This window comes from Channa argus, chromosome 15 (assembly GCF_033026475.1).
Source record: "Channa argus isolate prfri chromosome 15, Channa argus male v1.0, whole genome shotgun sequence".
Classification (NCBI taxonomy): Eukaryota; Metazoa; Chordata; class Actinopteri; order Anabantiformes; family Channidae; genus Channa; species Channa argus.
The window spans coordinates 17,681,485-17,704,342 of NC_090211.1; the positions used below are offsets into that span (position 1 = coordinate 17,681,485).

Consider the following 22,858-nt stretch of genomic DNA (forward strand, 5'->3'; position numbering starts at 1 on the left):
AAACAAACAAGCGAACACACAGCTTGGTCTTCGTCGGCCAGCACTGGCACAGTGCCCTGAGACGTCGGCACACATCAAGGACACAAAGGAGGAAAGGAAACCCAGATGAAGAAGGAAGAAAGACAGAAAAACAATAAAGAAAGGGGCTAATCAGCAAACTACAAGAGAATAAAAACGCGGCCGATGGTGGGACGACAGAGAAATAAAGAGAGCTCAAAGATAAATCTGACAAAGCGTACCTCGTTTCTGGTCCACACCACCCAAGGAGAGCAGGAGGGATGTTGCTCTTGATTGCTACAGGGTCCACCTGTCTGTTCTTCTGCCTGTCTGGATCTTTGTCTGTGTGTCTGTGCATCTGTACCCGTCTGTGTGCTGCCTCATATTTTCTGATGTGCCTTTGTCCTGATGTGTTTCACATCATAATCTGGAGTTTATTGCTCAGTGTCTGTGACCACCCCTTTGCCCATCAGTTGGTGTTGGTGTCTGTCTTTCCGTCTGTCTGGTCATGTGTCTCTTATCTGTCTGTTGGTCTGTCTCCGTCTCAGGCAGTTTTACCACAGTGTTACCTATCCTGCTTCCGTTTGTCTACATCTGCAGTGTTACACTCACACTGAAGCCCAAATGGGACAGACAACAATTTTTCACACAACAGCACAAAAAGGTTCAGAGCAAAGACACAGAGAGAAGGCGAAGACCCAGCAGGAAGCGGGAGCGAGGTGGGAACCTGTGAAGTTTAGCTGCCATTTTGGAGGATAATGAGGGAAGATACCTTTTCTTATTAAATCATCAGAGATACGCGACTGTCCCCGCATCCCTTCATCACAAGTTTGGACCCAGGCCAAGTCGGGCATCCCAGATACACCAGATTTCTTCTGTTCAATCCCAGCATGCTTTGGCTTGATATCAAGTGATTGCAATCACATTGGCAAAACCAGAGAAGACAGACAGGCTGGATCTATGCCATGTCTTCTTTGTAACGAGTTAATGAAGCAAAAAATCTTGGATACATTTCAAGCATCGACTTTCACACACACACACACACACACACACACACGCACAGGCAGTGGGCACAATAACCCAAGCCAACTCAGACAGCAGGCATATTGAGCCTGTCTTTCATATTTATTCTAACATGCTCCCACCTCCCGCACAAACAAAAACTCCAACAGGGCGAACAGCCACCAATCTGCAGTGTGTGAGCATGTCTTTGTTTCATGGCTAAATTTTGTTTGATGGTAGTATTTGTTACAGTCTAAATTGCTTTTTAAGGCAGGATTGCTGTGCAAGTAAAGGCAGAAAAGTAAAACTAGTAATATTGATTTGTTGTGTTTAATGTGGGCATTTGTACTTGGCTTGCAGAGCGGGTTTGTTGGTATTGGACTTGGTCTCTGGCAGACAGTGATTTTTGGAACTGTCAGGGTGAATGGGAACCTAACATAGTGTATGAAATAAAAAAAAAAGTGGACAGTGGAAAAGAGAAGAAGAGACCGGAGATGTGGCAGTATAAAATATTAAATATGGCAACAAGCATTAGAGCAAAGACTAAGAAAAGCATGTAAAGTGCATGTTAGTTCAGTGGCCATTCATTGCACTTTAATAACAAACCGGGGCACAAACTCAAAGAAAGCAATAATTCAAGGCAATAACAAACTGCACAAGATTCATGATTGAATTGTTTATTTAGAGTGATGAGTTAAGATTTTTTTCCAAATTAGATCCAACTCTAACGTTTTGTCCATTATTGTAAAAATTACCAACAAGATGCACTAAGATGGATACAGCAAAGTTTTATGAGCCGACCGGCTCCAGCTTTTTAAACTCAGGTTTACCAAACAGACATAGGAGTCTTTTCATGAGACACCATGTCCAACTATGACTGTGGGACTAGAACCACTGCCGCCCTTAGGCCTCATAGTCAGATAGGAAACAAGTCGTTTTTTTTTTTTCTGTGTTCCTCTCTGTGTCTCAGTTACCTCGCATACTCCAAACACACGAAGCAAAGAGATTTCAAAATAAAAGCTGTCTGTATAGTTGTGACATCTGCTAAATATGCCCAGTGTTAAAGGACAGTGGCACAGTTAACATCAAACAGATTTGTCAGTTGGTTGAGCGGCCGCCCACCGACCATAGGGCCAGAGCCTTGCGCCCCACTCCTCCCAACTGCACGCCAAAGTGTCCCTGTAAGACACCGAACCCCCAACAGCCCATCCCAATCCCCAGCCGTGCAGCAACGGTTCCCAAGGCCGGTAGAAGTTGGGGAAGGTTGCATCAGGAAGGCATCGGGCGTAAAAACTGTGCCAAATCAACATGCGGACAAATCCACTTCGCTGACACTGAACTTTCAGAATAAGCCGAAAGGTGTCAAAACGTTTGAGACAAAAAGGGGATAATTTAGACTAAGTCAAAGAGTCAAAGAGTGAAAGTTATGTGAACATTTTTCTTTAGGTCAAAATATTGTTAAAAAGGTGAAACTATGAGATTAAAAGTTACATTTTTGACAAAGTTAAAATGATGGAATGGAAACAAAGTTTATTAAATAAACTTTCGATTTTCACCTCACTTTCACATAATTTTGATTTACCATTGTTTTCTCATAACAATTTCTCCTTTATCTCTTCTTCTACTGGCAGTAATGGACATTCACAGATCTGACCTGGAAAAATCTTTGCTTTTAATGTCTGAGAAATTACTATAAAATTATTACTATGATTACTATAAATTATTCTCCCTCAAAACATCCATGAAATGAAGCAGTAATTTTTTTTCTACTTAAGATATATCTCCTTCCATTTAAAACAATAACAGATAACAACGTAGCTGAAAACCTGCTTTTACCATCTTCTGAACTTTTTGTGTCAAACACACAAAACAAAAACCCCAAAAAACTGAAGAATTTACTTCTTTGATTTGAGTAAATCTACTTGTCAGAGATGATTAATACAAAAAACAATTTAATATAAACAAATAAAATAGACATTTAGAGATGTTTTTTATTAGTTTCGTTCAAAACTGAAAAAAAGTTTCTTTGGTAATTTATTCATCTATCCAGCAGTCAGTTGTCTTTTAATGTAACATTTACAAATGTAAAAAGAAAAACTGCACAAAAAGGTTAAATGATAAATATTCACAGTACCTGTTTTTAAATTAATCACAGATGATTTTAATAATCTTCTACATGCACTGGAGGTTGCTGGCAGTCCTGAGCAAGTTGTGAGCATGTGCAAATTAATTGAACTTAAAATAATTGAACATAATCTTTCATTCACATTCATTTTCTCTAACAGAGCAAAAAGGTTTTTCACCTCATAATCTGTTCATGAGAGATTTGGAGCTGATACAATAAGTATCTTAGGCTGGAAAAAAAAAGAAAAGAAAAGAAATCCAGGCACTTCTTTCATAGTAAAAGGAAAAAAAAAGATAATTCAAGTAAATTTTACTTTTATCCAAGACAATCAAGATAACATAAGTGAGCAGAGCTTAGGCCGATCTTCCTCCCTGTCATCCACCTCTCCTCCGCTCTCCTGCTCCCTCCCCTCCCCGGTTTTCATTGACCTCTTGGGTTTTTTCGGCTCCTTTTCCTCTAGGAGCTCCAACACTCCAGCTTGTCTCTTCTCTTTTCTGTGCTTTTTGTGTTTCTTCCTCCCTTTCTTCCGTTCATCCTTGCTGTTCTCCAGGATTGATGACGAGCTGCTGTTGCTGCTACGGCTGCTGGGCCTCTCTCCCTCCTCCAGCTCTCTGCCTTCCTCCCTCTTGGTCTCTCTGTCAGATTTACGAGCTTCAATCTGCCATCTCTCTTTGCTCCTACTATCTGCTTTGCCATCTACCTTGTTTCGCTTCCACGCCCCTTTCTCTTCCTTGCTTTCGTTTCGGCTTCTGTTCTGCATTAATTCCCAACTGGGGCCGAAGGACTCAGAGGGGAGCGGGTCTCTGTCGTTACCTTCGCTATGGGAGAGAAAAGACGGGAAGGGGTGGGTCCCTGCAGGTCTGTTTTGGCATCGGTAGTTCAGTGATGGACCTGTGTCATTATAGTAGTCGTAGGGATGGTTTTTGTCTTTATAATTTAACTCCAGTGATGCGTCTCTATGTATTTTGTGCGCATTTTTTCCCATTTCTTCAGCAGCTGTACTTTTTGAGCTTCTTTCCCTCCCTCCACTGCCAGAGGGTTTCCTGCTGGGATGGAAATGATTCTTTTCTCTGCCCTGGTCACCTCCTCGCTGCCAGTCTCTCCTCTCTAAGGAAGTGGGGAAGTGACTGGATGGAGGATGGTTCCAGTGCCCTCTCTCACTCCCCCGGTATCTGCCTCTCTCTTCCTCCTTCCTTTTTTCTTTTCCTTTGTTGCTCTCTTTCTGTCTGTCCCTCCATCTCTCACTCTCCCTTCCTCTCTCTCTGTCCCTCTGCCTCTCCAGCTCTGTCCTTCTCTCCCTGTCTCTGTCTGTGCTGTCAGTCCGGTATTTGCCACTAGAGGGAGTCCCAGCTCTACTTGAACTGGACAGGGTGGTGTCTTCCTGCATTGCTCTGTCCCTGTCTCTCTCTACATCCATTAACCTCTGGTTCTTTTGTTTATTCTCTCCCTCTGTCTCCTGGTTGGATGGGACCACTAATGGTGGAGGCAGACCCTCATAAAGACTGTTTTGACCTCTGATTTCTGTTTTATCGTGTTCCTTCTTCTCGGGTTCATCCTCATCCTGAAACAGAAGATCCTGAAAGTGAGATATCATGCGACTTGTGTATTGTGTTATGGTTGCTGATCTTTTGATTTGAGTCACAAACAGGGATGAAACTGTTGGTATCCTGCCATAAAAAAATGTAATATCTTGAAACTGGTAAAAGTAATAAAAGAGCAAAAAAAAAAGAAGAAATAAAAGAAATACAAATCGGACATTGGTGTTTTTGAGTCGACAGAATATTTTATATAATACAAAAAAAGAAAATTGACCAGCCAGAAATGTGTTCTTCAATCATGTTTTAAAGCATTTAACCTTTTTAACCTAGAGAAAAAGTGTTGCCCTGCTGTTTGGTTTGTTGCATTATTAAAAATTATTCTGCTGAATCAAAGACCAAACGCAAGGTCGAATCTTTATTACTTTATTATTTTTGTTAGTTTCAAGTTATTTTAGAGAAAACTGAAGGTTCCCTTTTTTGTGGAAGGGTTCCGACAATTTTGTCCAGATCTGTAAAAACAATAAAAAATAAGGGATTATTTTTACACAGGCCATGATCTGGGCTCACAAACCTGGATGAGTAAATGCTCCTTCTCCCTTTCTGCAGCTCTGTCCTGGGTAAGCTCCTTCAGAGTTTTCACCATTGTTCTCCTTTCCTGATGGTCCTCGCAGCTGACACACACACACACACACACCATTAATGTCAGACTTGTATACATTTTTTGCCGTTTCAAAACCAAGCATCGTACTGTTGAATCACGCTGTGGCTTTTGTAGTAAAGCGAAGGAAATGCAATGTATTTGGCACTTGGATTAGTATATAAAGCAACGATTCAACAAAAAGGCATCTACAAATAAATGATATTGCATCACTTCATGCACTTTCTGAAAGTATTACATTTAGCAGAAGTTCACTGCAGAAGCAGCAGCCACAGTCCCCCACCATTAAGAATAGAACTTTAACATTCTGACCCGTCATCTTCACGGTGGTGCTCCTCTCTGCTCGTCTGTTCCTTGGACCTCATCATGTCTTCTTCCTTCTTTATCATTCCCTTCCCTTCCTCTGTAAGCTCCTCTCCCCCCTTTGGCTTCGACTCCTCCGGGGGGATTTCTCTGTTTTTGTCACAGGTGCTTCTTCCATCTGCCCACTTCTTCTGGGAATTTCTGGCTAACTGCGGCATCTCCTGCCCTCGGCTTTCATTCCTTATTCTCCCTTCTAGCAGCTCTTTTCCTGTCATGCTGCTACTTTGGTCTGGTGTCACCTCTTCTCCTTTGCTGGCCTCATTCTCCCATGATCTCCCACTTACCTCCTCCTCCTCCTCCATTCCTCTGAGGGCACAATGCCACAAGTCAAAGTCCTCTTCTTCTCTGATATGTGTCTTCTCTCCAATGTCTGGTTCCGCTAATGCAGGTCCCCCACACATTCCTGCCTTATTATGTCTAAAGGTGCCTTTCTTCCATATTTCTCCAGCCATGGCTTCACCCGTCTTTATTTCTTCTTCCCTTTCTCTGCTGATTTCCTTATTTTGTTTAACTTCCACTTCAGTGCCTCCTCTGTTTAAGGGCTCCTCTTGTCCTTTAGCACTTTCCACAATTTCTCCCTTTGTTTTTCCTGTGATACTCTCTGAACATAACAAGTCTTGATTTTCAGTTTTCCCCTCCTTCCTTTTCCCATCCAGGTTGATGTTGATGCTTATCTTCTTCTGTGGTTTCACCTTCATCCCTTCCTCCCAGATGTCTCTCTTTGTCTGGGGCTGTCTTTTAATCTCTGTTTGTTTCTCATTTTTTTGCTTCTTTATTTCAAATGGATTTAGGGATTCACTCTTGTGCTGGCTTTTGTTTCTCTGCTGTTCCTCACATTTTTCTTTTTTTTTCTTCTCAAATGTTGTGTCGGCAAATTCTCTGCCTCCAGGGTTTCTATATCTGTCTCTATCCATTGTGTCTGCATCTTTCCTGGCCTTTACTTTGCAAGGTCTCTCCACATCTTGCCTGGAGTCTGAATGTTTGCCTCCTCTCCATCCTTTCATATTTCTTTGTTCTCTGCTGTCTCTGCCACAGTGTTTATCCGGAGACTTCTTTGCTTTTAGAGAAGGTTGGATTAATTTTAAGGGATCGTTGATAGCTGCTTCATCCCGATGACTCCTGCCATCACCTGTTGAGTCAGCAACTTCTGGAGACGATGACTCTTCTCCACTTCCTTCGTCGTGTTTCTTCATTCTACTATGCTCGTGTTTCAAGGTGCTATGGGTCTCAAAATTTTTTAGAATCATATCATTGCCGTCTTTACTTCTTTCTTGCACTTCTACTTCCTTTATGCCTTTTGTGAGCCTTTTAGCTAGGTCACTGCACTTCTGCTGACATGCATTTGATAGGGCCCTGTCTTCAGATGGCGTGGAGTGACCATAACTGGACGACTGAGAGGGAGAGGACCGATTGTCATTGGTGGTATGAGAAGGAGAAGAGCGACTGTCACTGAACGACTGAGATGGTGTGGAGCAGATGTCGCTTGAAGAATAAGATAGAGGAGATCGGCTGTCAGTGGATGATTGTGATGAAGGGGAGCGCCTGTCCGCACACGCAGTGTGTCCACCTTGAGGTTGGTAGTGAGGGTCTGGGGTGGCACATGTGTGGATTTGGCTTACTTCTCTGTCCACCCACTGAGATGGCGGTGGAGGAGGAGGCGGAGGAGGAAAATTGAGCAGAGGAAGAGGCATCTGGTGGAAGTGGCCCATATAGCTACTGAAATATTTCTCACACCAGTCTTTGTACTGCTTCTTCCACTGCAGGTAGCACTCTCGCTCCAGCTCCAGACTGGCTGTTTGATTCGCATGCTGAACATACGGGTAACTGGCCAAACCCACATCTGAGCCTTCTTTTTCCCTCGCTGAGTGTTCTCCTCGCCTCCTGGAGGTGTTGCTGCTTGCAGAGGACTTCTTATTTTGATGGCGGCTGTGGTGGCGTTTTTTCTGATGATCTGAGGGCGACGTAGATCTGGAACAGTGACGACCTCGAGATGAAGACGATGAGGATGGTTTGGGGGAATGTGAGCGTTTGTAACCATAGCTATAGGAACAGGATTGATGAGAACGGCTGTGGGCATCTTTGTGATGGGAGTAAGGGGAATGACGCCTGAAAAAAACAACCGAACAAAATATTGAGCCATCGGTTAGTGTTTGTTTCTGTTTGAGTGCAGTATTTCCCATTGATTACTCAGACAGCCCGCCATAGTCTAATTTGTACTGCCAATAGTCTCAAAATTAGCCCAAAATATTTCTTTTTATCATAATAATTTAAAATGTTTCAAAAATTGTATTTCGTGTTGTTCCAGCAAAGCCTCTCTCCCAATCAGTCAGTCAACCTGTTTGCAAACTTCACATAAATAGACCTGAACTAATCTTGGTTCTTTTCTGGGTAAAATGTCAACCAGCAGGTCTAATCAACTATCTCTAACATTAATTCAACAGCATGAGTAAAACTAATGACAGGCTTTAACTTTTTTTTTTTTTTTTTGTCCTTTCGCCTTTATCCCGTGAATTCAGGCTCGCCACAGTGGATCATTGTCTGCATCTTGATTTGGCACAATTTTTATGCCGGACGCCCTTCGTGACGCAACCCTCCCCCCATTTCTACCGGCACTGCACAGCTGGGGATGGGAATGGGGTGGGAGACACTTCCTCATATATATCAAATCACTGACCCTGGGGACCGTGGACGATTGCCTTACCAACTGACCTACAGCTGTCCCCTAATGACAGGCTTTAACAATATACCAATATGAACTTTCAGAAACTTTTATTTCTCGTAAAAGTCAGATTTGTTAGTACTGTCAATGTTTAAAAGGGTTTACAACCTCAACTGTCGTCCGTAACAACATGAAGAATGCAAATAACACATTGTAATCAAACTGACGTGGAATTAGATGTCAATAATGATAGTTATTCTAGGAATGGGCAACACAACAGGGGGAAATAATGTAAATAAAAAATACAAAATCCTTTTAAAATAAAGGACACACAATACCTTGATCTGCCTTGAGATCTGGACCGTGATCGGGATCTGGATCTGCTTGAAGAGCGAGAGTAGGAGCGGGACGACTTGGACTTGGATGATTTTGAATTACAGCTAGAGGAGGAGTGTCTGTAGGTTGATTCTCTGTGAGGTGAGCTGAGTGACAAAGAGAGACATATTTCATATTATTGTCTGTATTCTTCTCAGAATGTAAGTAAATTGCAAGACAAAGCTGCTTGCAAAGCCTGACAAGTACTGATACAAATACTAAATAATACATAAAATATAATCCCCTTAAAGCATAAGTTGTGGGTATTAATTAAACAAGAGCAGCTGATTTTTAACATACCTTTCCTTCTTCCTTCTCTGATGTCTGTACCACTCATCGGGGATGAGGGACGGGATGGAGGACGTGGGAGTGGAGGAGCAGAGGGAAGGGATCGGGGTACCCTGGGGGCTTGGGACTGCCCAAATGGGTGTGGTTTGTTGGTATCCAGGAGGGTAACTGCTGTGAGATGAGAGAAAATGGGGGGAGGCAAAGAGAGGTGGAGTAGCAGTTGAATATGAAGAGGAGGAGGTGAGCTGCTGGGATTCAGTCCAGCCTCTAGTGGGAAGACCTGAGGAGGAGCAGAAGCTGTGAAGAAGGGGAGGGGGAGACAGCATCAACAATGGAAGTTAAATACAGAGCAGAATCATACATGCACACACAAACCCACAAACCCACACACACACCTGTCCCAGGAGGTTAGTGGCTCACAGGGTCTTGCTGTTGAACCTTTGGATTAAGACAAAAAATGTTTTATAATAAATAATTGAATGCCTTTTATAATAAAATAAAACCACAAACCACATCATAAATGGTTGATAACATAGGGAATAAGTGATAATTGGCTCACCTAAGGAGGACGAGGTCGGCGGTGGATTCCTACTGACTGTCAGGGGCTGCTCTGCCACCACTGCGTGGTTAATCTGAATAGACAAAAATATCCCAGATTTCACAAAGAGAAACCTTCGCTGCATTGAGTTAATGACGTTTGTGTCGTATGTGTGAGTCATCACCACTGGTATCAGCTGTGACGGAGCAGCAGTGGGCTTTTCGTCTGAAACCTGTACGGAGGAGGCAGCAGCAGCAGCAGCAGCAGCAGCAGCAGCAGCAGCAGCAGCAGCAGCAGCAGCAGCAGCAGCCACCTCTGAGTCATCCTGTGTCTTTTCTTCAGCCTCCCTGTGAACAGCAGATACACTGTAGTCAGCAAATGTAAAAAGAACATCTGCGTCATTATTTGTCAATTGTTTAGTGTGAAATCCATTGTGCTGATCAGAGACTGCACCCAACTTGAACAATGCTATAATTGTTTTATGCTGATTCTCCTGAGGATTTTCTGTTAAATCCCTAAAGATCAGCAGTGACATAAACTGTCTCTTTAAAACAGTAGAAAATAGCTCCTTGGTACAACTGCCTCTAGAAGGAACCTAAACCTCTAACTGCATTTTTAAATACCATTCCTCAGCAATGGCCCTTTGCTAGATAGGTAAACTGTTACTGCTACAACTAAAATTGCTCAAGTTTTCATTGGTCATTGTGGCATTTTACACAGTTACCAAACAGTTTCAGCTGTTTCACCACCCTGAGCTTAAGTAGGACCAACCTGTAAGGTGCAATTATGCTTACTTAGGAGTTATGTGCAAACCTCCCCAAATTTCAAAAACACGTGAGAAGTTATGCGTTGTGAAAGAAAGTTGTTTGGTTTGGGCCATTAAGTTAGGAGGTGGGAATAAAATGGCAGGCAAAAGAAAAAAAGAGAATGGAACGAGGAGGAAAAGGAGAAGGTAGGTGAGATGCAAAAAAGGAGTGTGGAGATGGGAAGGAGGATGAGGAGGAGGAGTAAAAGGACAAGAAGAAGTGGAAGAAGAAAAATGACAAGCAATTATGATGGAGCAACCAGAGAAGTACTAGCACATGAGGTTAGAAAATATAAACACACTGATTATGTTTTAATACCACGTGTGAATGTAAAGTGCTTAGCATTCAGGTTAAGTATAAATCTGCTGATATTTGGCACTGGCACAGGAAACCAGGCCAGATTACAGCGGGTTTTAAGACGTGCCTGCATGTGGTAATGTGTGCTGCATACTTATTGGGTATGTCCAGGCAGCTATACTCTGGCTGGTGGGAAGTGCCTGGTGTACTGTCAGCAGAGGTGGGGCATGTTGCCGCAGGAGGTCCCCCAGACAGTGGCAGAGTTTCTGCAGCCTTCGGGTGGTGCTGGAGAGCGTCCTAAAGAGAGGAGGCAAGACAATATAGCAGAGGTCCAAATACAATGAAACAAGCAAACAGTAATTATCCTGTGTGCTTCTGAGTCAGTGGATAAAACACGTCATTAAGAGGTTTAGCTGGTTTACCTGCTGCCTGTAGGTTGGCTGGTGAGGTTTCTGAGGTGGCCTCTGCCCTGTAACGGGAGGTGGGGTGGGGACAGTGCTCGGCCTCATGACTGGATTTGAGGTTTGGGAGTCACCACTCCGACTTTTGGTGTAGCCTCTCTCTTTCTTAAAATTGTTCACAGCCTGTGTGAGGAGAAAGACAGCAAACTGAATACTGTCCCAACTCTTTCTGAAGTGGCTAGACACAAAACCAGGCCAACAACAGGCTAATTTAACCCCCCACCCTTTTAAATCCCATTTATTTAATAATTTCCATTAACCACCAATTATCAGATCAGTATATACTGTATTCTCCATCCATTAGTCAAGTCACCTGTCGGAGAAATTTATTGGCTATCAGGGTATCAGGCGAAACATCTGATTGGCCACAAGTGGGGCATACGTGTTCCTCTGAATCCAGTAAGGCGGTGCGAATACCTAAGCAAGACAGAAAGCCAAAAGTTTTCAGGAGAGGTTTTGATTGCGATGTGTTTGTGTCAGAGTTCATACTGTATGTTAACACTAACAGTGGCAATGATTTAGAAGCCAATATTCTGATACTTCAATTCAATTTCAGCAGGTACATAATTAAAGATTCAGAATCTGCTAATCCTAGTGATGGAACACTTTTTGTTTAATATTGTTAGCTGGACAGACAAAATTAGGGAAAGTAAACATCAAGTGTGTGTATGTGTGTGTGGGTTTTTTTGTGTGTATGTGGGGATGTCAGACACTCACAGTCATCACAATAGCTGTTTGCACAGCAGGGTATGACTACTGCATCACTCAGCAGGTCATGACAGATCGAACAGAGCAGTTCATCAGGTACAGGATCCTCCTTGGTTTCCGACTTGGGATTTTCCTGTGGAATAAAAGGGGGCTTCTCCTTCTTCCCAATGGCATAAGCCTCTCTACAGACAGACGACAGCACACACGCTACAAGTTCACATTTACTATTCAGAGGGGTTTAGAGGATGCCAGAATCATATTAACAGGATAAGATGAGAAGCTAGATGTACATGGCACACTTGACTTGACAAGTGTCAGCAATTGAGCACAGGTGCGCACACACACACACACACACACACACACACACACACACACACACACACACACACACACACACACACACCTGTCAACTTAAAAAGGATCCCAAAAAGGTTTTCATATGTTCCCTGGATATTCACTAGTCTTCGAGGGCATATTTAGACATTTTGATGTCCAAGAAGATTGAAATGAAGTTCATGAATATGTGGTTTAAAATCAACGAGGCTGAATCCTAACAATCTTCTCCTCCAACTTTAAAGAAAGGACAAATGTACTTTTTCACGGGGGTGGGCTACCTGCTGTAGAACTTTAAGCAAGATTGAATCATGTCAACTGGTTCTATTAATAGAACCATCTCTTATTTGAATGCACTCCACCACCCACTATGACCACAATCACCTTTCTGACAGTTTCTACTTAAGAACTGAGAAATTATAACCTTGTAAAAGTAGAATTCAAGGCAGAGCCTCAATATTGAAATTAGAGATTGTACAGGTGTACCTATTAAAGTGGCCAGTGAGTGTATCTAGTCACTTCAGAAGTTTATAGTAGTCACAACCAAGCAAATTATGCCTCTAGGTAATTGGTTTTACCTCTCATAAATTATTATTTGTTTATGACTATTTGGAGTTAAAAACAGTAGAACACATAAAAGACATAAATATTTGTAATTTTTACACTTACATTTTTAAGTCCATGTAAACACAGTGAAAGAACAGACTAAACACATTCTTATTAGTAAAATACAGTTTATTATAGCTATAAAGGTTTTAAAATTTAGGTTAAAAACCTTTTAATTCGCCACCCAAATTTGAGCCCCAGCCTATCCACCACAAAACAACATTTGTAGATCCGCCCCTTCGACACAGATGCACTCAGACAATTTCATTCGGACTTACGCATCTATGGCAGGAATGGCGTAACGTCCACAGGTGGTCAGCATGGCTCCTTTAGTGTTGGGGTCATCCACTTCAACCATGAAGGAACGAGGGATGCCTGTGCTCTTCTTTATTCTCAGAGGGGCCTCAAAGTTTTTATCCTGCTGCCAAGCACACACATTAAAGTAGACGACAGTCAGTGTACATTTCTGGACATGCAACGTTGAATAATAACAGGGGAACAGAAGAGAATACTACACACAGATACACACACACTTTGCTGAGCAAAGTGACAGCCTTTAAAACCAGTGTTGCTTCAGTATGTTGATGCCACATGTTCTGCCCTTACCCCGCTGGTAGGACAGTTTCTTATGTGGTGCCCGGCATTTCCACAACGATAACAGGTGTAGTTCGCAGGAAGGACGGCGCCAAACTTCTTGTTGTAACTAGAGAATAAAAGCGTCAGAATTGGACAACGGGTGGAGAAAATGACTAATGAGACAGAAATGGTCACAGTGGTTTTATGGTTTAGAGACATTACAGAGTTGACTCACTTCATGGGTTCATAGGAAGACTGATGCAGAATAACCTTGATCTTATCTTCCTCTGACACATCTGCTTTAGCCAGGTTAGCCATCTGCATGTACACACATTAATAGTTTTGTGCAGGAGACACAAAAGATGTCAGCTCACATGAGAGGATCAGTGTCTAACTCAGACCGACTCACACGATTAATATTTAAAAGCTGAATAACCAAAGGAAGAGACAACATACCTCTGAGAATAAGGTCAAGCTTCTGGAAGAACTCTGGTCCTCCATCTGTTAGAATTACACACAAAATCCATTTCACCAATGAAGCGACAAGAGCTTCAAGGTTACATTGTCTTGAGAAAAAACTGGGAGCTCCATCTTCATACAGTGCATTCAGAAAGTATGAACTTTTTCCACATTTTGTTATGTTACAGCCTCATTTCAAAATGGATTCAACTCATACATTATTTTCCTTAAAGTTCTACAAACTATACCCGGTAATGACAACGTGGAAGAAGTTTTTTTGAAATCTTTGCAAATTTATTAAAAATAAAAAACAAAATGGGGTTCAAGTCTGGGCTCTGGCTGCTCCACTCAAGCACATTCACAGAGTTTTCCAGTAGCCACTCCTTTGTTCTCTTGGCTGAGTGCTTAGGGTCATTGTCCTGTTAAATGAAGAACCGTCGCCCCAGTCTGAGGTCCAGAGCAATGCACATTCCAAGTTCCTGCCACTGAAAAACATCCCTAAAACATGATGGTCCCACCACCATGCTTCACTGTAGGGATGGTATTGGCCAGGTGGTGAGCGGTGCCTGGTTTCCTGTAGACATGACACTTGGCATTCAGGCCAAAGAGTTTAATCTTTGTTTCATCAGACCAGAGAATTTTGTTTCTCATGGTCTGAGAGTCCTTCAGGTGGGCTGTCATGTGCCTGTTACTGAGAAGTGGTTTCCATCTGGCCACTCTACCACACAGGCCTGATTTGTGTAGTGCTGCAGAGATGGTTGTTCTTCTGGAAAGTTTTGCTCTCTCCACAGAGAAATGCTGGAGCTCATTTAGAGCTCGCTCATGATCAAGAGAGAAGGGTCTCAGTCAGGGAGGTGACCAAGAACTCGATGGTCATGCTGAAAGAGCTCCAGCAATTCTTTGTACCGAAGTACTCTAAGAAGAGTCCTGGTGGTTCCAAACTTCTTCCATTTACAGATGATGAAGGCCACTGTGCTCATAAGTACCTCAATGCTGCAGAAAGTTTTCTGCACCCTTCCCCAGATCTGTGCCTGTCTTGGAGGTCAACAGATGATCCCTTCGACTTCATGGCTTGGTTTGTGCTCTGACATGCAGCTTTAACTGTAGGACATTATATAGACAGGTGTATGCTTTTCCAAATCATGTGAAATCAATTGAATTTCCCACAGGTGGACTCCAATCAAGTTGTAGAAGCATCTCAAGGATGATCAGTGGAAACAGGATGTACCCGAGCTCAATTTTGGCAAAGGCCATGAATACTTACGTACATGTGATGTTTTGTTTGTTTTTTCATACATTTGGAAAGCTTTCATACAAACTTCTTTCATGTTGTCATTATGGGGTACTGCTTGTAGAATTTAGAGGAAAATAATGAAATTGATGCATTTTGAAATAAGGCTGTAACGCAACAAAATATGGAAAAAGCGCTGCAAAAACTTTCTGGTATTATATAAGAAAAGAAGGATACACATACGCACACACACACACACACACACACACAGACTTTGACCGAATTGTCATTTTCCCTTGATTTCCAGCGATTTCTGTGTAGTCTGTTTCTCTGCCTTGTACCACCTCAGTTCTACGTTGTTTCTGAGCACCTCATGCATTTATTTCCCCCATGCTGTGGTGGAATAAATGCAAGAACCAAGAAAGACAGGGTTCTCTCGATATTTGTGACTGAGAACATTCATTTTATCCTTGCTGACAATGTGGTTTTCAGGATTGGAATGTGTACCACTCCAACACCAACATATCTCAAAAACTGTTAGATGGAGTTTTTAGATCGTCCCTCAACTTCTCATCTGGCCCAAACGTTAGGTGAAAATTTCAATTACTCCAGTACCAAACGTTACTGTACCTTCAGCTTTCGGTGTGTTCAGGGCCAACTACCAAATATTACAGTACTAACAGGTTAAATAAGATGGTGAGCACTTGCTAAACATCAGCATGTTCGCACAGTCAGTGCAGATGTGAACATTCTGAGCTTAGCATTTACCTGTTAACATGGTTCCAGATGCACAACCAAAGAAAGAAAATTGTTAAAGAATAGAAAATTGCTGTGCTTCCTACCAATTCATCAACTATGAAATTATATAGTTACATTATTTTTACGAGAGTACTTTGCTCGTTCTGCAGATCTTCATATCTAAATAAAGTAAATTTATTTTAAACTGTAATTATAATTGTAAACATGGTCATTCCCAGTCCCGTTATAGGACATGATATTGGGTAATAAGTGCTGCTGTTCTTCATCCATGTCTTGTATGTGGCTATACTTTTTTTTTCTCCCCCAAAGGAGCTAAATTGTCATCTTACTATCATTTAATTTGTACATTGATCATCTGACCTGGATATAAATACAATAAGATCCTCAGTTTGAAAGTTTCAGTTCAAACCTAATGTACTAATCTGGCCGAAGTCATTTGCAGCAAGTTTTCCTGCTTGTGTCAGTTAAGATTAGTCCAATTTACAATTGAGTTGCATTAAGTGTAAGCTCCTGTTTTTTTGTTTTGTTTTGTTTTTTAAGTGTAAGAATTATTTTGACTCATCCATGGTGGTGGTTGTATATTGACATAATCAATACATCAGACAGCTTCATATAAATTACTTTATTGGTAAAAAGTCTCACATACACACACAAACACCCACACACACACGCAGAAAAAAAAAGTGTGGTCCAACAGACTCAAAGTGCTTAGAAGAGTGGCAGATACTTCTCCTACTGAGAAACCAAAGAGAAAATCAAGTCAGACTGTAGCAAAAGAAATTGCAGTGTAAAATACCATTGGTGCAGTACTTGGTAAGTGGGAAGTGGGTTGAAAAGAGGCATCTGGCCAATTTTATTTGCCAGATGTTTTTCTGCAAATACAAATTTGCCAGATGTCTCTTTTCGGCCCATATTGACAGCTGAAATCCTATTTTTATTGTTTGTCTCTACAGTAATGGAGAGCTGCTATATTAATAATTTTGACACACTGCTTTGTTTGTGGACGAAGGAATATATGGGGACTGAATCAGGTCCATGTGAAAGTTAATGACGAACAGCCTTTGAAACAACTCACATCAGCACAAGCTGCCCAATAACCAATGAAGACTAATAACAATAAAACTGTGTAGTATTTTTCTAATAGCCTGAGACAAGAAAGATAAGTGAGCAGGTGCTACAGCAGTTCACAGATGACAGTAATGACTGTCAGCAGAGCCAGCATCATTAGACAACAGTTGGGTTTATCAGCTGTGAATAACTGGCCTGACTGATAATGTCTGACCCGCCCAAGCAGCTCCCACCACCCACAGATAGACACAGAACAATAAAAACTGCCTGGTATCACAGCAGATTGTTAAATTTACAGCTGATAACCTTTATAGAGAACAAATAAATATGTTTTCCCCTCTTTTTAGGGAAAATATAATAGTGGTTAAACTGAAAGCTTCACTTGTGAAACGGTATTGTCATTGTTTTCTCAACTTAGGAGTTTGCTGTAAATCAAACACCAAGTAGCGACTTCCTCGCTTTTTGAAACAGGAAATGCAGAAAATAAATGGGGGCTATCAAACCTCTAGATAAAGGCAGGAAATTGTCATTTGAAAGATGTTGTTCTAAGAAGTTCAAAACCAAGTAAAGCCTTTCTATGCTAATGGTATATGTCTGTGGTGGATTATGGATCAGGTGCTTTAGGATTTGGTTTGGTTACGTACTGCTTTGGTCGCTCCACAGGCAGGGTGAAACTGGACAGATGAACTCTCACTGAAACACATAAGGAAATCGTTTTAACTGGTAATCTCCTACATCAGTATCACACATACAGATCCTATAGATACAAAGTCATTTTATAGAAAGTTGTGGGTTGGTTAAGTGTGGAAAGGACCTTCAGTTTTTTTTTTCCACTTTCAAAAACCTGTGTGGACAAAGGACAATCGCATAAAAATATAGCGTGTTAAATATGCTAAGAGAAGAAGTGTGTACTCCGTTTGTCTCACTATGTCTCCTGAGTGTTGATGCCAAAATGAGACTCCACACACCCTACACTTGATTGTTAAGCACTGACTAAACCTTGATGTTTACTGTTTTATTCTGTACAATCATCATCACAACCTCAATATTTAGCCCAGGTAACAACAGTGACCACGGAAACTGACCAATGTCAATAGTTAAGTTTAACACCATTAGTGACATGATTTTATCTTTAATGGAAAAAATGAAGGTAAAAGCTGCTAAATTGTTCATAAGCACAACACACTAAGTGACTTTGAGCCTGCTAGTGAAGGTGGAGAGTTGAACTGCTGCATCTATCTTTGGGACAGTGTTCCACCCGTCTGCATGGTGCTGACGGGGCTGATCACGTGATTGCCAGACTGTTCCAGTAAGGCATTTTCCTGCTTTCCATGCATAAAACCTACACCACTGCTGGCTCTCCCTGTCTGAGCCCGACTAATATCTGGGTAATCCCTGTGGACATCACCATGTGAAGGTGTTGCAAAGCTACGTTTAGTCGATCATCATCAAGTGTTTTTGTTCACCAGTGTGATCTCCTATAAAGAGAAACGCCCTCCACCTGGAATTATATGCAGCTGCTTGAAATCATCCCTGCTGATTTGGAAGCGGTTTTATAAAAAGGTGTTGCCAGTCCCCCCCAGGATATCGCAGACTTTTTTGTCATTGTTGCGGTCTAAAAGGCCTGATTTTGTTGGAGCTTTTCAAGGGGAATTGCGACGCAATTTGCAGTTTTTACACTTATTTAGCAATACAATTGCGGGAGCAGCAAAACTATTAGGATTTTTTTTTTGAGCTACCACGCTCAGCAACCTCACTCCCAATATTAAAAAAACTGCTGAAAACAGAACTCTTCCGCAGCTCCCTATGCACTTAAATCTGTTAAAAAACAAAACAACAAAAACGTATTCTGCTCTTTCTTGCAACTTCTGATAGGACTTTGCTTTGATTATTTTCTCCTTGACTTAGATTTTTGCTGCCTTGTACTTCACTTGGAAGTCACTTTGGATAAAAGCTTCTGCTAAATGACTTAATATAAATGAAAAAAAATCAACTTGTTTCACGGAGAAAAAACTATCACTCACTATTCTCTGTAAAACACAAATGCATATGTAGGCAACAGCAGCTCTGGTGTTAAGTTTAGGGACAGTACAGAATGTAGGTCAATTTTGCGTAAAGTTGCAGTGGTTGAAAGAAAAAGGTCAAAACAATTTACAGGGTTTGATTGAATTTGCAAGAACTGTTGTGATCGCAACATAGCACGTATCTGGAGTTGTTGCAACATAATCATTCAGATGCTGGTCAAATTTATATTGCTATTTTAAGAATACGGCCAGTGATTTCCTATATTTCTGTTACAGCAAAAATTTGTAGCTTATTTGTCGGTGATACTGTGGTTGGCGTAGCCTTCTGAAATTTAGGTGTAAAAAAGCTTAAAAAAAAAAAAAAACTATCTAAGTAGGCCTGTAACTCAGCATTTCATTTATTTCTGGGAAGGAAACAATATGAAACAGTTATTTTATAAGTTTGGATTATTATTAAACATATAGGCTTAGAAAAATCTCAGGGTTATAGGTAAAGTGAGACCCTGAACACATACCACTGCATAATCACAGAGCCTTGATTCTTTTCTCAACAACTTTGTCCTGTCCCTGAAAGCGGTTTAAAAAAAAAAAAAAAAAAAACGGTGGCCAAGCACAAAATTTGTCAAACATAAGGCTACGTTTAATTGGTAAAAAAAATAAAAAAATACAAAATTTGAGAAAGATATTTAGACGTTCAAAAATTTGTGATGTCATCACAACATCATCAATAACTTCACATAAATGCCTTTGAAGTTTTAAGGCTACCTGGCTTTGAAGTTTGCGAAACCAGTATATTAGGAAGCAACATTTCATTTCAGCTATTTTGGCAAAGGCAAAGGCAAAACTTTCAGCAAAAAACCTTCAGCTTTTTTCAGCTTTGCTAGGAAAATCCTTTCAGTGCCGAAGCCTTCAACGTGCTTTTTCTTTTTGGAAATGCCTTTTCTACTTAGTTATTCTCTGCGGTTATTGTTACGCAATGACTATGACATGAAATTTCCAAGGAACATGTTGATTAGTGGGCAGCCCATTGGTGGAAGGGTTTGTGCCACTGTGTCACTTCAGAAAAACGCCTAGAAGGTCCCTGGTTCCAATCCCTGGCTGGCTGCGGCCTCTGTGTACAGACTCTGCATGTGATCTCCCACAGCCCAAAGACACGCATGTTATGTTAAATGGGGAGTCTAAATTGCCTGCGTAAGTTTGAATGTGAATGGGTGTCCGTCTGTGTATGTCTCTGTGTTGGCCCTGAGATAGACTGGCGACTCGTCCACCTCTTGCCCAATGACAGCTGGGATAAGCTCCAGCCCCCCACAACCCTGAACAGAATAAGTGGTTGAGATAATGGATGTTGCTTAAGTCAGGGGTCTTTATCTTACTCAATGATAGAAAATGGGTCCCTGAAATAAATTTCTAAAAGGTAAAGCTCCATTAAATTGATGGGAGAGTTTTTCCATTACAAAAATATAATTGGCCTTATTCTATTGTCATTTTCATATTCAAATATTATACTAGTAAACTGGAGATGGGAGCCTTATTAATTTATTTGAAGTTTTAGCCACTGCCATAGTGCCACAGCCTAAAGGTTGAATATTTCTTGCACTGTTTCTAGGTGGAGTGACTTTGCAAACACTCCAGGTGGATTGCAGGTCCCAGGCAGGAGTGGAGCTTTTGCAACGGCAGGAATAGCAACAGTAATAACAGAGCAGGAAGTTTGTGCAACACAGCAAACACACACTTACATGTTGTTGGTCTTGTTGCATGAGCTGGACTTTCCCCCGCTAACAGGGATTCTTCTGACGATGACAGAGGAACCTTTGGGAATGAGGCCTTCATCATCTGTGTACTCTGAGAGGAGAGAGGAGAGGAGGAAGTCAGGTGTTACAGTCCGATGATTAAAACATGTATTACGACTTATGGGGACCTTGCTGTATGTACAAATGAATGACAACGCCATCGTGACAGTCACCATATCATTACATTTGCAGATGCTACTGTAAAACCTGGCACAGGTTATATTCTGAACAGAACAGTCGTTTGCAGGATATTTTGAAAGTGTGCAGCAAAATTGTTGATAAATCATCTTCATAATTTGTATAAGGTCCGGTTCTTGAGGAAAGTCTGATCAATTTCGGTGGCCCAGAGCCATCCCTTGTGGAATGAAATTAGTTGCTAGCATCAGGGCACAGAGACATACCTGTCTTGGTTGTTGTATGATGTTATTTACTACTGATGGCTATGAAGCATATTGCCCACTTAGTCACTTAGTCACTCTTTCCTTATCATCCTCCACTCAAAAATGCACTTTCCATTCTATAAAAAGTTTATTCCCCCCCCCCCTTTTCCAATTTAAGGGTCTAAGGATAGATGTATGTGGTACAGATTCTAAAGCCCCTTCTGCCAAAACGGATTTGTGACAGGAGACCTTGGTTTGATCATTTAAACTTGCTCAACCTAATAACATACAATAAGATCCAGAGTTTTTTAATGACAGCTGTGACAGCACTTTTAATTAGTTTTAATGCGTTTTTCATACAGCTCTGTATTAATGACTGTCATTTATATGATGAATTGGACCTTAATGTTATGGTCGTGGCTACTTTTGCTATTTTTATCGCACCTCGCTCATGCATGGCACTGATGGGGCAGGTCCACCACCATCAGGTGGCTGAATCAGAAGCATGAATGCAGCAGGAATGCGGCCATTCGTTAAACCCCTTTGTCCTCGTTTGACTTTTCTGGATTTCCGTCAAGTTGAAAGGGTGATGAAACCCCTCACCCACGGCTGTCAAACGTGGACCACGTGCCCACCCCCCTCCCAAAAAACAAAAAAAGTGCGTCCTGTCAAGCTGCCGTGTAAGTGTCAGGCTAAACGGTAGTGACATGTTCTTCTTACCTTGTTTGCTCTGCGCGTTTGTGATCTGCAGATCGCAGTCTCCGGCTCGGAGCTTCTCCCTGCCCATGATCTGCCTCTTCAGGTCCCTCAGCGTGGTGTGCGGCCCGTCAAACAGCACCGTGTCGTAGCTGAGTTTGGAGGAGAACTTGTAATGAATATGTGTCATTGCTGAAGCCGTAAAACTGTCAGGGCACCGACAGCTGACAGAAAAGCCCGAGTCGTGGTGAGTTGCTATAGTACTGCGCAGCTAGCTGGAGTTAGCAGCTGCGTCGAGAGCGTCACTGATCCGGCGCTAACAAGCGAGGTGGTTAATGACACAAGTGTCCGATAAAGTGGCGTTCACAAGGATGACACGTCTCGGCGTTTGATGAAACAGCAGCGCAGACTAAAACTGAAGCCTACATAGCCACTTTCCAGGCTAATTTGAACTTTTAATCCCGCTAACGTTGCAATCACTCCCAAGTATTCGCTGACAGAAACCACCAGCTGTTTCCACAAGCAACGGCTCGTCAGCACGGTGCACGCACTATCTGATGGTGCGTTCACGGGACGTCCGCACTCTCCAGCCTCGTCGAAGTTTGTTAAAATCATGACAACCCTTAACAAATGTATCACGTCATCTTATCGCATCATCTTAGAATTGCGGTATATATTCACAGTCTTAAATGTTGACGCCTTTTGAATAAAATGCTCACTGCCTAAAAAAACCAAACTAATTCAAACACATGGCTAGATAACTAAATGTTTTAGGGTGACGTGACTGTTAATAAAGTTTAATAAAAAACCCGCACATGCAAAACACATGCGCAATGAAAGTACAAAGGGGTGAGAAATGAGCACAAATAAACACAAAAACAAACATAAATACACATAATCTTTAAAATATTTGTACTAAGGGGTCTGCTGTCTCTCATAGCCCGCCCATGTACAGAATCTGCAGTTCCTGAGATTTTTAAATCAGTTGCGAATTACAATTGTTCTCCCGACACTGAAGGCAGCATCTTGCTTCCACTCTCAGAACAGCACCTGTTTGGGCTCAGGGGACAGCAGCTTTTCTGTTTCAAAGGAAAGAGATTTACACCCCGAAAGATTAAATA

General features: G+C 41.7%; 1 protein-coding gene across 3 annotated transcripts; it reads right to left on the minus strand.

Annotated features, from left to right (window-relative positions):
• Positions 1 to 1,674: 1,674 nt before the first annotated feature.
• On the minus strand, positions 1,675 to 22,298 carry LOC137099982 (E3 ubiquitin-protein ligase RBBP6-like). 3 transcript variants are annotated; one of them, XM_067477513.1, is made up of 19 exons: positions 21,762 to 22,297; positions 20,608 to 20,713; positions 17,492 to 17,540; positions 13,787 to 13,831; positions 13,566 to 13,648; positions 13,361 to 13,457; positions 13,033 to 13,172; positions 11,825 to 11,997; positions 11,421 to 11,524; positions 11,069 to 11,230; positions 10,801 to 10,943; positions 9,728 to 9,890; positions 9,565 to 9,637; positions 9,401 to 9,443; positions 9,018 to 9,302; positions 8,681 to 8,824; positions 5,633 to 7,789; positions 5,234 to 5,333; positions 1,675 to 4,685 (listed from the first exon to the last, which is right to left on the minus strand). In XM_067477513.1, exons 1-19 carry the CDS (start codon positions 21,925 to 21,927, stop codon positions 3,453 to 3,455), a joined length of 5,466 nt encoding a protein of 1,821 aa, XP_067333614.1. In that variant the 5' UTR covers positions 21,928 to 22,297; the 3' UTR covers positions 1,675 to 3,452. The 3 variants fall into 3 exon arrangements, with proteins under 3 accessions (XP_067333614.1, XP_067333613.1, XP_067333615.1); XM_067477512.1 differs by having other exon boundaries at positions 13,033 to 13,175; XM_067477514.1 differs by having other exon boundaries at positions 4,655 to 4,791; positions 13,033 to 13,175; positions 21,762 to 22,298.
• Between the last annotated feature and the right edge of the window lie 560 nt (positions 22,299 to 22,858).